An 18053-nucleotide genomic window follows, 5' to 3' on the forward strand; every position below is an offset into this window, starting at 1 on the left:
ACCAATAGAATATTTAAGATGTGGCTACTGCCCTATCGTCGTACGTTAATTTTCTTATCTCCAGGACACCATGGGCCCCTATGATAGACCTTTACTTATGGTTACCTTATGATAGGCGCCTTGGTAAACTGACGCTTGTAATATTTTATTATTTGATCAGTGACGCGATAGCTGTAGGGCACAAGAAACAATCAATAACTATAGCCTGTCTTCTATTGTCCGCTCGCCTTTGTATTGTATTCAAAAAAGCAATGCTCCGCGGGTTTCGGGGATATCTCTTTTGAAAAGGAATATTTATAAAGAGCACGCGCGAAAGAACTTTCGTCTTGGGTATTTGTTTTCTCCCGATAGACATCCTTTTGTGTTTTCTGACGTATTCGTGAAGACAAGACGTAAGCCTGCAAAATCCTTGATCATTTAACGCTCAAGTACTCTTTCTGACCAACATAATCGCGGTTTTTCAGGTGTTGGAGACATTTCTTTCAAACGACGTTGGACTTCTTACAAGTCGTAAATTTGATCGTGTAAAAGGAATTTTGTTACGTTCATTAGAAAATTATAATAATCAGCTAGGCTAATGCCCTTGATATCACATTAGGGCCCAGTCATATAGCGACTTTTTAATGCATTTAATACTGGTAGCTGGGTTACAATCCCTTCATGCCACTCGAGTCAACCGCTCCCTACACTCACTATTATGTGGATAAAGATTATTATTTTAAAAATTTTGTATTAGAGTTTTCATTCCCTTAAAATGGAATATATATTTCAATTTTATATTTTTCCAATTTGCGAAACAACGCGTTTGATTTTTCCGGAAAATTAACAACTCTCTTTTGTATATTTACAAACCGGTCAGACCGAATTGTACACGTACAAAATATTTTATTAAGCCTTAGAAAATTATGGGAATTTTAATTGAGTCATAGTATTTTCTTGCGCACACCAAATAAGCAATTTTATTCAGCTCTTTTGTTTCTTAACCTTAGATTTTTACTACCAAAAATGATTAAAACCCCCTTAGAAAAATTAATGGATATTGGCGTGCCTTTTCGCAAATGGTAATCTCGTTTTATATCAGTTGAAAAAATATCTGGTAAATTTTAGCGTTATCAAATCCAAGCTAAGCCTAACATCCATTCAAAATATATGCTAAAATCGTAATCTGTGTGTGGAAATGGCTCAAATCCCGAGAAATAAATCTCTTATATATTTAATTCGCTTTGCTGGAACTGGCTCTTCTTTGTTTAAACTGAAATGGCTTAACGCTGTAAGTGACGAATTTCCGCGTAAGTCCCAAAAACCCAACAAGTAAGATTAAGTAAAACGGACAAAAGTTGACCAAACGCTTCGGCTTTTCTCGATATCTCGTTCTTAAATTGACGTTGAAGTTTTTTTAAATATTTTCCACTATTTAATGTCAAAATTATGATATTTATACGTGGAAGCATTCAACTTAACGAAGAATATGTAGACGCACCTATGGTATCCGCTCTCACAGTAACCCATACCTCTACTTGGAATGCTTATCCTGCCGTATCGCGTATGGTAAAATCACTCTGACGGCTTTGGCCCCGCCTACGAGAGAAACAATCCCCTCTGCGCGCGCTCCCCTCTCACGATGTTGTTTGTTAAGTTAACATAGTGACGTCAAAAAAACCGTCAGCCACATCGAGACGAAAATCTGCCGCGATAAGCATTCCAAGTATAGGTATGGATTCCTATCTCTCATGATAACCCAAAAATATATTCAGAGGGGCGTGGTTTTTCTCCCGGGAATCACTAGACGAACAAGGTTCTTAGATTGTAGTTTAAAATCGTATTTGTAATAGGCCTTTCTATAAAGTAACATCGGTCTTCTTGTTTCGATGTTGCTGCTACATCACGGGTGACGTATCGATGACGTTTTACCACGTGAAGCTCTGGACATAAGAGTAAATTCAACGAGGCACCCTGTTTTTAAGCATAAACTGAACTGAACTGAACTTCAACGTATTTCGTGACGAATGAGCTACATAGGAAAAAGTTCAGCAAGCGTAACTTATTTTATAGAAACGCCTATTGCGCCTTTAGGGAACGTTTGAAAAGTTATTTCGCGGCGCGCTTATGAATAAAGTTTTTAACTAAAGCAAGCTTCCACGTGAACTTCGGGTCCTGTCTAAACCTCTAAATGGAGGCATTTCACTCCCCGTGTCTTGAAATTCTTCCGTCTTGGTGTTCCTGGTGGACAGAGCCTCGGCGGAAAGCGTTCGATTTTCCGAGAAGAGGCAAGCAGCTTCGCCTTTTAAAATGAAAATCTTTGAAGAATGGTGAGCCACTCTTTCGGGAGTTGAGAATGTTAATTACTTTGCCGCGAGAGCGTACTTGAGTCTATTACGCCGTAGACCAGGGCCTTTAGTCCCTTCATTCACCGTGGACTTTATGAAGGGACAAGTTTGGTCTTCTTTGTACTCCCCTATAGGCCAATGTTTTCGTATTTAATTTTTGGACTCGTATAAAGAAGTCCGGCCTATTTGTTTTTCAAAATGAAAAGGGCTATTCAAATTTATTTCGGATCGAAATTATTAATCAAAAAATATCAGCTCTTGTTCGCCTGTTAAAAAAATCGATGCCGGAAGCTAGTCGGTTCAGTCGTTAAAGGGAGTAGAACCCTTCTTGTTTGGTAGGGTGCGCCATAGCTTCTCTCTTTTCTCGTTCATGGCGCTAGACTAGAACCAATTCTTCTATTAGAGGAAGCGTGCCCGCCCTGAAGAGGTTTTCTCACTTGAAACCTTTATTGTTTCATATTTAGTGTTTCTTTTTTAAATGCACCCTTAATTAACGTATAAACAACAATATCCGGGCTATAAACGAATTATTTTCATTATAGTTGCATATTTATTCAAATATAATTTCGTAATAATGAGGTGGTTTTAGATTCACGAAACGCCTTCTAGTAGATATGAGAAATTAAAGCGCTACCAAAGCGGGGTTACTTTTAGTGAGATAATTCCTCAATAACCACTGTAGAAACATGATGGGAGGGAATTATGTATTGCCCCTAATTCCTGAAAAGGTTGTACTCTCTTTAAGGCTGGTTTTCACTAGGTCAAAAACGCCACAACGGTGAGAGTCGACGCAAAAATATTGCATTAGGCCTAACGGGAATTTTTCGCGTCGACGTTCACCGTCGTGGCGTTTTTGCACTAATGAAAACCACCCTTTAAGCTCTGGAGAGTGGGATTAGTGGACGACGTTCTGATAAAAATAGGACTCGTTACGACAAATTAAAAATAAAGAAGTTAATAAAGTTTGATGGCATCATCGTTTGACCGTTAATGTAAGCTATTGAGGTACCTTTGTCCTTTTTAAATATGATTATTCGAAAAAATTCGTAAAATATGAAATATTTGATTTTAATATTCATTTAATAGCCACTCTTCAAAGCTCTTATTCGTAATAATTCCTAAATTATTTCATATTTGAACTAAATACTAATTTATAAAGCATTTTCAAAGCTTATAGAAACTTACAACATTAGAAAATTACCTGGGTATATGTGGTTCGAGGAGGAAGTGAGTCTTCAGAATTATTGGCCTTTAAAGTCGCTTGATGACTTAGGTCTAAGGTGGTGCCTTGGGTATCAGCCTAGCTGATTATTATTAATATTGGACAGTGGCCTATATTTCCGAGAACAGGTGTCAAACGTCATCGGTCGTTCTCGACGTCTTCTATTCGGGGTCCTTCGCTTGGCTCGGGCACTGAAATCGCTCAAATCTTTCAAAAACCTCTACATCAGCCTAGTGCGTTCCAAACTGACATATGACATTTTATCATGGGGTGGCTGCTCAGATTACCTAATTCAGAGAGATGAAGGAGTTCAAAGAAAATTCGTTGAATATTTGCACACGTTTTTCCTCCCCCAACAACCTTACGACTACATTCACTTACTAGGCTGCTTAGGCATGGAAACAATAAAATTTTACACCATTAAACGCGAAATTATCTTTGTGTGGGGGTTGATAAAACTTTCACATCAATTTCCATGTACCAGGCTATAACATTCGCAAACCTCTTACATTTAGTTTAACAAAGATTTTAAGCCCGATGCAAAGAACAAACCTGCAACCAATATACTGAACAAGTAGACATTTTTAACTGCGGTTACAATAACTTAGTACATTGTGTCGACCTATCGACTTGTATGTATGTATATAACTAATGTTTTAGAAATTTTTCACCCTCTTGCGTGTACACCCTTGTAGGTACATTTGTACTGTTGATGTTCACAATAAACAAACTTTTTCATTTCATTATTATTAATCGACCTATTATTATACGTAAAATAAATTATAAACATTTCTCGTTTATATTGCGTTTGGTATTAATAAAGATAATTATTTATCATTTCGAAATATCGCGCAAAGCGTAAATATTATTTTCCAAACATTTCCCCGAAATAGCACCTAAAGTTAGTCAAAACACAAATGTTTACAATATTTATAAATAAAACACTCTAGCGCATATTGGCTGAAGTTCTAAGAAAACTTATTCCCAAAATAACTTACGTCTACCGTGTAATATTAGAGTCTTGGATAAATTTTTTTTTCTTCTAACTTTTTCCGGACCCGAATGGGTAGAGAAATAATGAAAAAAATATTAACTTAAACCTCTAATAATCTAAGAAAAAAATGTCTTCTTATATTTTGGTGACCTCTGCAAAATAGAGAGTTCACAGTTTTATTAAAAGTATTTTCTTTATTCGAAGTTTATTTTATTGATTGTGACGTTAGTCTTCTTCGTGTCGTTGATCCATCCAACCGCCAAAAAATTGACCCTCTGCCAAAAAAAGAAAAAGGTCTGACAAGGCCTAAGCTTGACGGTATACGTGTATTGAGTTTTTAGCGTTTATATTTAAAGTTCTTTTATTAATAGTAGTTTTTGTGTATTTTCAATGTCTTCCTATAATTACACGATTTGCCTGTATTGTATATTGGCAATCAAAAACTACCAAGTTAAAAATCAAATTCCCTTTAAAACTCGTGAAACCTAAATTTTTCTGCAATTCCAATAGAAATTATCTTATCGTTTCCTTGTTTTTCAAAAAACATCTATAAATCCGTTTAAATCGACTACTATATAATGTTAATATTATTTTTATAATTATAAATTATAATACTTCAGTCAGAGAATGCAAATTGAAAAAATGATCTGGCCATTTTTGAATCTTCAATGACAGCGGGAAAAAATATCCCACTTTTTCATTTTCCAGATGGCGCTACAGACATATTTTGGAGCCGTTTCTATTCTTATGCTCAAAAAGTATTTCGAAAAAAAAACAAGTTTAAGCTAGCCACAGTGCTTTCAAGTGAATAATTTGAAATATATTACGGACTTCTGGTATTACATACTTTATACTTCTGATCCAAGTTATTATATACTTCTTATTAAAGGTATTATGTACTTCTGATTAAAGGTATTATGTACTTCTGATTAAAGGTATTATGTACTTCTGATTAAAGGTATTATGTACTTCTGATTAAAGGTATTATGTACTTCTGATTAAAGGTATTATGTACTTCTGATTAAAGGTATTATGTACTTCTGATTAAAGGTATTATGTACTTCTGATTAAAGGTATTATGTACTTCTGATTAAAGGTATTATGTACTTCTGATCCAAGGTATTATGTACTTCTGATTAAAGGTATTATGTACTTCTGATTAAAGGTATTATGTACTTCTGATTAAAGGTATTATGTACTTCTGATTAAAGGTATTATGTACTTCTGATTAAAGGTATTATGTACTTCTGATCCAAGGTATTATGTACTTCTGATCCAAGGTATTATGTACTTCTGATCCAAGGTATTATGTACTTATGATCCAAGGTATTATGTACTTCTGCTCCAAGGTATTATGTACTTCTGATCCAAGGTATTATGTACTTCTGATCCAAGGTATTATGTACTTCTGATCCAAGGTATTATGTACTTCTGATCCAAGGTATTATGTACTTCTGCTCCAAGGTATTATGTACTTCTGATCCAAGGTATTATGTACTTCTAAAGTATTGTAACTGTTTTCTAGACTAAATGTTATACTATTTTCTCTAAAGATTATCAAAGATTAAAGTACTTTTTATTTACTTTCTAACTTAAACATTTAAACCAATATTCAAATTTCGTGCACGTATTTTATAATCAAAACACTTATTTTAACCTTCAACCTTTAAGAAAAAATATCACGTATCCATTGAGCGAAAATTCTGTCTGTGTCACAAACTTTGCTTTGGTTTTTAATGGAAGTTGAGCCTTTCATGACTAGTTATGGAATTTCTCCGTCGGCTACATGTAAAAAATGCTTTCTGAAAATCGATTTCGGCGGGGGTTCGAAAAGGGATTTAAAGACCGCTTTTCGTGACATTTGTCGAAAAACACAAACGCACTTGCAAAATGCTACTATTCGAATTCACTTTGAAAACACGCTTTTGCCATTTTGATGTTAATAGACCAATTCACAAATTGCTTACGGCGAAAGAAATATTTGACAGTGAAACCATTAGAGGTTCGATTTTAATGCCTTTATTTATACTAGATGGCGCTAATTTCATGGGAATACATTTTTACTTCATTATTCAAAGTCGTATTTCGGGGATTTAACGCCCCTCCCCCCCCCCGATATGTAAAATGGGGTTACCACCATTGAATTGGTAATAGTACGGCTAGAATTACATAGGCGCGTTCGGGAGTCATGGTTTCGGGAAACAAATTCGGAAATTTTGAATCGGAGCACTCAGCCTTCAACTCTATCATTATACGGTGTCGCCATCAATCACTTTGGAAAAAGTCCTTTTAATAATAATAATAATAATCAGCTAGGCTAATACCCAAGGCACCACCTTAGGCCCAAGTCATCTACCAACTTTTAATGCCTTAAACAGGTGGCCGGATTACAATGCGTAGGAGGGTGGTGGCAAACCCTTCATGCCACGCTAGAAAACAGCTTCCTACACTCACTATTACCGTTTTCATAGTTATATAATTATTTTATTATTATATTATATATAACTAAGAACTCCGGAAAAATTACAAAATAAAATGAAATACAAAAATCATATTTTAAAAGTTCAACGCCATCTAGTAAGAGTTTCGGTATTTAAAAATCGCCCTCTAATGGCGTTACTCCCGCGAAATGATCTTCCCGCGGGGACAAATGTGTATTGGGGCCGTGATTCTATCTCTCGAGAAAGCTAAAGCGTATTTGTTTGGTGTCTCGATAGGTGCTATCTCTGGGAGCGGACGTTCTGCCGGAGTACAAGCTTCAGAAGCCGCGTATCCACAAATGGACGATATTGCACTATTCGCCTTTCAAGGCCGTGTGGGACTGGATCATTTTGCTGCTGGTGATCTACACGGCCATCTTCACCCCGTACGTGGCCGCTTTCCTGCTGAACGAGGAGAAGCCGGAGGGGAAGCGCGGGAAGACCAAATACGGGGACGACCCCATCGTCATCATCGACCTGATCGTCGACGTCATGTTCATCATCGACATCCTCATCAACTTCCGGACCACCTACGTCAACTCCAACGACGAGGTCGTCAGCCATCCTTGCAAAATCGCCGTCCACTACCTTCGAGGCTGGTTCATCATCGACATCGTCGCCGCCATCCCCTTCGATCTGCTCCTTTTCGGCTCCGAGACCGACGAGGTACGTCACTCACCCGCACACTCACGATACCCACCGACACCAACACCCTAACCCCGTTCCCCTTGTGAGAATCAAAATTGACCATCTCCGCAATATGCTCACTAACGCCGAATTCATTTTGGAAATTTGGGAAGGTTTTGCCCAATTTAAGATTCTAGGCGGTTTTCCGGTTTTTGGTTTGGAATTTGGGCGGTTTTGAAAATGTTTAAAATATTTGGCGGATTTTTGGGAATTTATTTTCGGTTTTTCCATTTTTTCAAATATTGGGCGTTTTCTTGGAAATATTTTGGGTTTGGGCAATTTTTCAAAAAATGGTCGGTTTTTGGAATTTATTTTGGGTTTTGCCAATTTTTCAAGTATTGGGCGTTTTTGGAATTTATTTTCGGCTTTTCCAATTTTTCAAATATTGGGTGGTTTCTTGGAATTTATTGGCGGTTTTGCCAATTTTTTTAATATTGGGTGGTTTCATGGAATTTATTCGAGTTTTGGCCGAGCTTTAATATTGGGTGGTTTTTGTAATTTTATTATCAGTTTAGTTAATTTTTCGAATATTGATCGGCTTTGACTGTTCCTTGGAGTTTTGGGTGGGTTTCGCCTTTTTTGGTTATTGAACATTTTAAAATTAAAACACTTAATTCGGTGTTGTATTTCCTCCAAAAATACGCCAACATTAGCACCGATTGCCAACAAAATCTAACAATTAATTCGTTCTCTCGACCAATACATTTAATCAATTTCAATCCTTTAGGTAATTTAAGTTTATTTTGTTGGTTAAACCAGGAATGTATTTATTTATACCTAGGGAGAATGTCTATGTCGAGACGGTTTTTAGCCTTTCTCTCAATCCACCCGTTGGTCCCCCCAGTACGCTCCTCCGCTTAAAATAAAACGAATAGTCCCGGTATTTCATTGGCTGCTTAAAATTTACTCACCTAACGCGATGGAAATCAAACGCCGGTGACGTTTTGTCTTACCCCGGCGCGAGACGGGGGAAAGGCGTTCAACGTGCCCGGCGATTGTCGCAACATTATCATTCTTCCTAAATATAAATAAATACATTCTTGGTTAAACCCTGTAAATGAACTCGTCCCTGTACACCGGTGCGCGGCGTTTGGAGCACTTCTACAGGGGTTTGTAGAGCAAAATTGTTAGCTTTATTTATTTTTGGATATATAGGGGTAATAAATTTTCAACTTCCTAAAATTTAATTATTGAGAATATCATCTTCAGACAATGTAAGATAAATTAACTCAGTATCTTTAAAGATAGATTTATCTGAAACTCCCGGGTACGTCAATTAAACTCGAAAGCCTTAAGTCTTTTCGAAATTTAATTAGTGCAGACTCTCTGTCACTAGGCCCCGGATCAATAAAATCGAAACTCCAAAAAAAAAAGGACCAGATCCTACTTCCAACTTCATTTTGATTCTCACGAGATAACCGAATTTTTCGGGTTTCTTATCTTTCCTTCATTATTGTCACTTGCCATCTATTTCGGCCTTTCAATTCTCGTTCCACCCAATTTTTCATCATTTCTTTTGAAATAACTCCTACGACGACGTTTTCATATTTTTGCTAGTACTTCATTTCTTTTCCATTAATTTCCTTTTTTTTCGGTGTTTGGAAAATGGGAATGCGAAAGGCTTGCGAATGCGAAATTAAATATTTTTTATTTTTTAATCGAATGCTTGTTTAAATTTTTACAATTCACGTATTTCCTCTTAAAATTTCCAGAGCAGCTGGCGTTTTAATTAAACCGTTCAATTTAAAATTTACGTGGCTCTAAAATTCGACTTCATTTTATAAACGCCTTACGGGAAAAAAATGAACCTGAATTATCCGAGAGGAAATACGGTTATTACTATATCTTCATTATGAATATTTTGAAAATTCTTTATCGTATTGTTAAGGTCTTTCTTAAGCGAATTTAGACATCCCAAATTTGGCCATTATGAAAACCTAAAATTAAATGAATTTAAAAATGAATATAGTTAAACGATTAATTAATTTATATTAAATACAAATAAAATCGGCATGACAACAAATCACTAAGATACGACCTTAATAAGAAATTGATATTCTCGATAGTTTGGTGTGCACGTTTTCTTTATTTGGTTGAAACTAACGTTGCCGTCATAATTAGGTGAATTATATAGCTGGTGATGTCGTCATAGGACATCAGCATGCCTACATTTTCTCTCTATCTCTATGACATTTTCCCTTCTAGTACCCTACCCTCCAAAAAATCTACTTCTTTCTCTAAATATTGTGTTCCTATTTGCCACGTGGCATGCTCGTGACGTAATAGAGTATCTATATATTATATCTATTATAAATATATACGAATTAACTTCGTGAAATGGCCGTTGTTGATGGGCAGTCGATCAGTGTTTCTGTGGCGACTGGTGGGATAGCAGCCACGAAAGGAGCAGCATCGTGCAACTCCCTATAGTCTCTGGGTGTCATAGCATTTCGCCGGCCAACTTCTTATGAGCCTCCCTGTACTATTTTTAGTGGGATTCCTACTATAGCACTCTGTTTTCTTATGATTTCGACCCCGGCGTTTTTACCGCCCCTTCCCCCACCCCCCACCCCGTGGAATATATTTCAATCTTTCTTTTCAGTTTATTATTTTATACTTGTTAGCGTACGTTTCATCTCAAGTGGTACAAATATAGTGGTACTAGAAATCGGTTTGACTATATATATGTGTATATATAGCTTCGTATTTAAATATTATTCCTGGTATTTTGGTGTAGGTGATTTAAATTATCTATGTCTATAATATAATTTTATATTTTTCTTTCTAAAGTATTTGGTTTCTTTCCCCGAAATCATTAATCCGAGCTTTTGTTTAGGAGTAATAAATAAATTAATAATATTTATCTTTGTTTAATTTCCTCTTTTATATTAATCGCTTTCGCTTCGCGATATAACCGTTATATTTTCGGTACAGTTAGTATTAAGTTAGCTAGAGATCAACCATTTGATTAGAGTAAGTTATTAATATTTTAAAAACCTATAGATCCAGGCGGTATATCTCTAGAATTTTACTTTCTACAATTTATCTTCGTTTTTTCAAGTTCTTAAATCTTTCTGTATTACGACTACTTTAGTGAAAATCGCGTATTTAATATTTGATTTAACTCTTATAAAATCACTTATTACTCCTCGAAAAGGCAAAACAAAATGAGTTGGGGAAGAAACCAATTTGAAAGAAGTTGATGTTTGGAAACGAGTCGTTGTTATTGAATATCGTAGTTCAATATTGGAATTTGGAATGTAACTACTTGTAAATCTATATCACGTAGAAACAACGTTATGTTTTTTTTTTTTGGTTTCTTTCTGATACACACCGGGTTTATTTTGATTCTTCTTTTGAGTTTATGATTTTGTTATTAAAGATTTGGTTTGTACTTCTTTCTGCCAAAGATCCCTGGTTGTGTGCCCTTAGATTAGGAGAGATGCATCGTTGATACCGTGTTTTTGCGGAGAATAGCGAATTGAGGCCCGCCGACGGACTCTCGAAATCGTCTCAATTAGTATCTGTCTTTGAGCTAAAGGTTTGAACTCTGACCGCAGCGGCGCCTCGTCGCGTTGGCGTCTTTCGCGGATATTCGAAGAGGTTCTCTTCTTTACGATTGAAGTGGGAATTAGTTGAGATCCGTTTGAGATCCGACGCCGAAGAGCCGAACATCTATATTTCTTAGTTAAGTAACTATTTGTCCGTCATCCGCCCGTTGGCCCCGCCCGTTGGCCCAGCCCGTTGGCCCAGTCCCTCTGCTCTCTTAGTTCATGGCCGTCTTCTCCCGTTTACTCTCTCCCTGTTCTCGTTCGTTCTTGGAAGTTATTTTATATACTCTAGTAGAGATTTATTCACCATTTTGTTGCGTAGTTTTCCGTTTCATTTTCACTGATTGAACGTGTGTTTATCATTCCGTTAGTTTTCTAATTTAGAGAGATAGTTTTAACTTTTATTATTTCACTTTTAAAAGCTTGCCGATATTCGGATATTTTAAGTTGAATTACAAATTATCTTTAGTTACTTATTCGACGCTGGGGCTCGGGGTTATCTATTTATAATTTAATTTAAAATTAATTTTTAATTACAACGAATTAAATGAGGAATAACTGTAAAAAAAAGGCTATCGTTCGTATCTTCATTTTAAACTCTTAAAAATATCACGAAATTGGCCAGCTTCGATTCCCTCTCCTATTTTTGTGAAATTTTGATTTTTTGAAATCGCGGCCAGCCCAATTCGTAGATGGCAGTCGAATATTTTTTGCTTTTGAACGGGCCACAAGGCGCTCGAAAGACGCGAAGGCGGTAGGCGCGTTTGGAGGAAAACGATTCCGAGAATAGACGAGAGGTTCGGGTGTCCTGGTGAGTGTGACCATGGCTTGGTTTGTCCACTATTTTTTAGACGACGACTCTGATTGGTCTTCTGAAAACCGCGCGCCTGCTGCGATTGGTGAGGGTGGCTCGTAAAATCGACAGGTATTCAGAGTATGGAGCTGCCGTGCTGCTTCTCCTCATGGCTACTTTCGCATTGGTTGCGCACTGGTTGGCTTGCATCTGGTATGCCATTGGCAACGCGGAGCGCCCCACCTTGTATCCCAAGATAGGCTGGTTGGACCACTTGGCCAACGCTACCCACCAGTTTTACAACAACTCGCACGGGGGACCCAACATCAAGTCCAAATACGTCACGGCCTTGTACTTCACATTCTCCAGCTTGACCAGCGTCGGTTTTGGAAACGTCTCCCCCAACACCAACATGGAGAAGATCTTCTCCATCCTCGTCATGTTGATCGGATGTGAGTATAGCCATCGACCGCAACCTCGGTGTCTCTCGCGAGCCGCCGCGTAGCCAGTTAGCCGACTCGCCGCTCTCGCTCGCGGTCGATAGGCGGACACCCACACGCGTATGTCCCCAGGGGGCGTTCGGGGATGAGACGATCAATTTAATTTTCGACGACTCTACCGTCCGCCACCCAACGCCGCTTTAGGCGACAATCCAATCCGAGCCTTATTAGGCCTACTTCAAACGGCTCCCAAAAATAGGTTAATGCAATTCCGTTCGAGCTTAAACTAGACCCGAGACGTTTCGATTTTATCCGAAGTATATAATACATCTCTTACGAGAGAAATCTCCAACTAGGCTAGCGGTTCCCAGTTTTCTCTTGAAAAAGACTCTTGACACAAACAAAGATGGCCGCGCTGCGAATTATCCGAACCCCCGTGACCCTTCCACGGTTCTACGGAACACCTTTTGGGAACCGCTGATCTGGTCTATGTTAATTTAGAGATGTATTATATACTTCTGGCGTGATTTATCAATGTCTTCCCGAGTCACGTAGTATAGCTAGGGCGCCAATTGTCTTATTTTCGTTGAGAGTAATTGGGTAACGTTGCGATTGGAATTTCAGCCTTGATGTACGCCAGTATATTCGGGAACGTATCGGCCATCATTCAGAGGCTGTACTCTGGGACCGCGCGCTATCACACGCAGTTGCTCAGGGTGAAAGAATTTATCCGCTTCCACCAAATTCCCAACCCTCTGCGCCAAAGACTGGAAGAGTATTTCCAGCACGCCTGGACGTACACCAACGGGATTGACATGAATATGGTGAGTGGCCGCCGTTTCTCGTCTTAGCGTGTCCGTGTTCCGAAGATTGTAGTACGTTATAATCCGGTTGGATCACCGCTTCCATCGAACGTTTTAACCCGCGCTGCAGGTGCTGAAAGGTTTCCCCGAGTGTCTTCAAGCCGATATATGTTTACACTTGAACCGTAACCTGCTCAACAATTGCCCGGCCTTCAAGGGAGCGAGTCCCGGCTGCTTGAGAGCTCTGTCCATGAAGTTCAAGACGACGCACGCGCCTCCCGGAGACACGCTCGTCCATCGAGGCGACGTCGTCACCGCCCTCTATTTCATCTCCAGAGGAACCATCGAGATACTCAAAGACGACATCGTCATGGCCATATTAGGTGCGAACCATCTTTTTTTCATCACCCATCAAATTACGTTAGTCCAATAGGCGCTTAAATAAATCATCCTACCAGGAACGCGAGGTTTTGTTTATATAGTGCTTGTGGAAATAATGGAAACTTTTCACCCGTAAACAGAACGTCGTGTCTTTGCCAAGCCTTAATATGACAAAAAAAAGCTACCTGATTAAAAGAGAACGCTTGTCGCTGCCGTAAAAGTGAAATTTTTTTATTATTTTAAAGGGAGTATAACCCCTCTTGTTTGGTAGGGTGCGCTTAGACTATATCGAGTAGCTTCCACCTAGGAGCAACAAACACAACACCCCACACAAGGAGAACGCAACCCGTCAAAAGTCGTGGATTTTCTCGCGTACGTTTTTCATTGGCTAGACGCTTTAGCGCCTGCTGCCGTCGGAAGGGGAAAATTTGGAAATTGTCTTCCCCCCCCCGCCCGTAAAACGTTCAGCGTAAAGGCTCGTGACACTCGTCCAATGCAATTCGTACACAACCCTTCGTTAGCGTGTTTAAAGGCTAGCTGCGTTCTCCTTGTATTTGTTGCTCCTAGCTTCCACAAGCTTTCCTAGCGAGGGGCTGCGAGGACTTAATTTGATCGGGTTAAGTATAACTTTTTTGTAATTTGGTTTAGCACTTGTTGCCGCCTACTACCAGGGGCTAGTAGGCCACACGTTGAAGCTCTCTGGCGCTCTTTTAACCCATCGTAGGAAAATGGGAAAAACAGGCATACTTCTCAACACACCCCCTACAAATCCTTAAAATTTTTGCATAACCATTTGAAACACCCTGTATAAATGGTGACTTGAAGGTCCTAGTTCTCGAAAATATTTCTTCTTTGCGATTTAATTGGAGGATGATTTATTGAAGCGTCTATTAGCGAGATCGGATTGCGTCAAGAAATCTCGTAGTTTCCGATTATGTATCGTTGAAGCTCGCCGCGTCTCTTCCGTTTTCCTAATCTTTATCATTTGTTACGTCTCCTTTTTGTCGGCACGGCGATAGCGTACGAGACGAGATTATCGAGGCATGCCTCTCTTTGTATCTTTCTTCGTGTTAGAATAGCCTCCGGTGGTGCCATCTGTGAGCAACAAACACAGCACCCCACACAATGAGAAAAGTCGTGCATTTTCTCGCGTACATTTTTCATTGGTTAGACACTTTAGCGCCTGCTGCCGTCGGAAGGGGGACATTCAGAAATTGTCTTCCCCCCTTTCCGTAAAACATTCAGCGTAAAGGCTCGTCCAATGAAATTTGTACACAACACAGTGTTAGCGTGTTTAAAGGCTAGCCGCGTTCTCCTGGTGTTTGTTGCTTTTATCTGCCACGGTCCGTCTTGCTCTATTATTTTAGAGTGTGTTTTTGGTAGAAGATCGGGTGTCGTCTTTGGGACGAGTCTTTTAACAATCCGCACGGATCATTCTGTGTCGGTGTTTTTGTGCTCTGTTTCTGCCCGCAGGCAAGGACGACATCTTCGGCGAGAATCCGTGTCTCTTTCCGACAGTGGGAAAGTCGGCCTGCAACGTACGTGCCTTGACGTACTGTGATCTCCACAAAGTACAGAGGGAAGACGTCCTCGATGTCCTCGATATGTATCCCGAGTTCTTCGAGCCATTCTCCAACAATCTCGAAATCACGTTTAATTTGAGAGACGTAAGAGACCTTAAAGCTTGTTTTCCACTAGCGCGCGTCATAATGTTATTTTCTTTACGCGCGTAAAAACGTTTGAACGTTTCAAAGCTGAGAAACGCGTCGTTGCGCGCGCCAGTGGAAAACAAGCTTTAGACGACCTCCTGGTCCGCGTTCTCAAAATCTTTTTTTTCCCTCGTCAGGATGAGCAAGCCGGAGTCGACCCGGACCTGTTTAGAGGGAAGCCAGCGAGGCAACTCAGTTCTCCCGAAGAAGGTGACGCTTTACTTTCAATTTCAACGCGTAGATCGTTTACAATTCCTTTCTGATAACGGTGACCACCCGGCAGAAGATCCGAGGGTGGCGGCGTACCAGTTCCCCAAACCACGGCGGCGAAAGAGTCGCAAGTCGGAGGACCTGATCACCCGGCCGAGTTTCAGCGACGACGAAGACGAGCAGCGGTTCAGCGGGACGGGCATCCTGGAGTTCACGCCCGAAAAAGCCGGCAGAGACATCACCCCGGCCAACTACGAGTTCGGCGTGACGAACGAGCAGAAACAACGCTCCAACACATTCCATTCTCTAGCAGGTACACGATACAGCTCCCGAACTTAACTCCCGCCGTCCGATTACAGGGACTACGTAATGGTTACTTGAAATGGTCCGATTTGATATTTCTCGGTACTGGCCACCGAGCAGGAGCTCTGTCTAGCGTGACCAACCTGACGAACGCCGTCTTCGGCTCCAAGACGCATTCCCGATCTCCGAGTCTCGTCAGTCGAATGGAAGACGGCTCCAGTCACAACGGCGATTCTTCTCGCAGCAGACAACATTTGGCCGGAGAGCTGGGACCCGCCGAGCGGGAACTTATTGAATCGATCAAACCCGAAATTCGACCGAGGTCGCTCTCTCAACCTTCGGATAAGAGGGACATGAAAACCCCTCTTCTGGATGACGCCGAACCCAGTGAGCCCTTTTTCCAAACGATATATCAAAACAATTCCGCTTTCCTTAGTTTCTTCCGTAACAATTTAGCTTCATCGCGATTCTCGCAGGCCTAAAGTACCTTCCTAAACAATTGACGTTAAATTCCTCGTTGGTATTAGTTCCTATACTTAAAGCGAGCCGGCTTCCCCGCCTTTGTAAATCTCCAGACAGCATTCCTAAACTCGATATTCTCTCCCTTCTCGCTATCTTCCCCGAATTCCGCTTCGTCGTCGTCCAGTTTCGAGGAGATCCATGGCAGCCGCCGAAGACGCGTCTCCCGTTTCGGAAAAGATGCAACTCCTGAGCTCCTCGATGCCCGAACGGGGCAGCGGCTCCCGAGGGGTCAGCGGCGGCCTTCGGGGAGCGAGTGGCGGCGTCGGCAGCCCGCTGGTCTCGCCGACCGACCCAGAAACGACGTCGCAAAGATCTCGCTCGGGTCCGGGTCGTTTGGCGTCGACGGCGAGCAGTTCGGCCCCCAGGACTTCGAGCAGCGTCCCCAAGTCCAGTTCCAGCATGACCATTCCTCTGTCCTGCAGTTCCGGTCTGAGCGGCGACGAGAGTCCTCGCCACCATCAGCACCATCCGAAGCGGAAAGACCACGCGCAGCCTCCCTATCTTATCCAACCCGCTATTTCCGCCGGCCATCCCTCTTCCGCCGTAGTTGGAAGCAGACCCATCTCCCTTACCGTGGAAGCCAGAATAGACAACCTCAGCAGGTAACTTTAACCGTCGCTTTTTTTTCTCTCTTTCTCTATTTCGTTTCCTCCCCCTCCATCCCCCCTCCCGTCCCCCTTTTCTTAACAACCCTGTCCGTACAGCGACGGATTCTTTTTCTTCGGTCGAAATAAGCGAAGTTCACTATCGCCTCGATTGCCTTTCCGAGTAAGTGAATCGCTTTAAAACGGATACGTACGTACACTCTCGTTTCCGGAGTTCCGTCGTTCTTCAGTCTGCGCGTGCTTATCCGTTGGTTCGAATCAGTCCTGATAGATTTAACGGGCTCGTGACGGAGCAAATTCTAAACGCCTTTCTCTCCTTGTGCTTTGTTATACCACTTGAACAGGCAAATCCAGAACATCGAAACACGACTGGGTTCAGACATTCAGAGCATCTTGCAAATTCTCTCTCAAATTGTCCAGCAAAACGGCACTTCGTCGTTTTTGAGTCGAGAAAACAACCTTCTGACCAGCAGGACGTCGCCGGACCTATTGTCACCCTCACCTCCCGGCGGTGTCGTGTCCTCCTCGGGTGGCAACCTGGCAGGGGCCATTCCTCCGCGCCCCCATTCCCTACAGCTCCCTCTGCCCGAGAGAGCGAAAAACCGGGCTTTCCGACGAGCCACTAGCCTTCAAAGTACCGCCTTGACTACAACAGCCACTACCGAAAGCTTATTAGGACCCATGTCTCGTAGTTTAGACACCGCCGGGTAAGATAATGACCTCGACAACCCCGCTTCTAGATACGTCAATTAATTTTGGGTGTTTTCGGCGCAGCTCGCCGGACGAGAACTTGGAGATTGAGCTCGGCAGTCAGATGCCGCAACAACAGCATGCCACAACCGTGCCTCCTACTCCAGTGGCCGAGTGGCCCGTGGAGCAACAAACGAGATCCATTTCTCAGCCTTCAGATCTGGCCAGGGTAACGTATCTTCCTAATGGATGACAACATTTCCTAATTGAAACGGTCAAACCCTTCGCAAAAACCATATTCTTTGACTAGTCTTTCGTTCCTTAAAGGGGAACGGT

At 41.1% G+C, this 18053-nt stretch overlaps 1 protein-coding gene across 5 annotated transcripts in view; it reads left to right on the plus strand.

Annotated features, from left to right (window-relative positions):
• Positions 1-18053, plus strand: part of sei (potassium voltage-gated channel seizure) — a 203455-nt gene that overhangs the window by 182848 nt on the left and 2554 nt on the right. For 3 of the 5 annotated variants that reach the window (XM_090160400.1, XM_090160403.1, XM_090160402.1), the window contains 11 exons: positions 7261-7689; positions 12113-12506; positions 13119-13318; positions 13428-13680; positions 15152-15345; positions 15525-15597; positions 15671-15910; positions 16021-16287; positions 16547-17024; positions 17372-17734; positions 17802-17946. In XM_090160400.1, the coding sequence (XP_090016526.1) occupies positions 7261-7689; positions 12113-12506; positions 13119-13318; positions 13428-13680; positions 15152-15345; positions 15525-15597; positions 15671-15910; positions 16021-16287; positions 16547-17024; positions 17372-17734; positions 17802-17946 (3036 nt within the window). Of the gene's footprint in view, positions 1-7260; positions 7690-12112; positions 12507-13118; positions 13319-13427; positions 13681-15151; positions 15346-15524; positions 15598-15670; positions 15911-16020; positions 16288-16546; positions 17025-17126; positions 17191-17371; positions 17735-17801; positions 17947-18053 lie in introns of all 5 variants that reach the window. The other 2 variants (XM_090160405.1, XM_090160401.1) reach the window with 2 other exon arrangements.

This window comes from Leiobunum rupestre, chromosome 10 (genome assembly GCF_980474605.1).
Source record: "Leiobunum rupestre chromosome 10, qqLeiRupe1.1.hap1, whole genome shotgun sequence".
In the NCBI taxonomy this organism is placed as follows: Eukaryota; Metazoa; Arthropoda; class Arachnida; order Opiliones; family Sclerosomatidae; genus Leiobunum; species Leiobunum rupestre.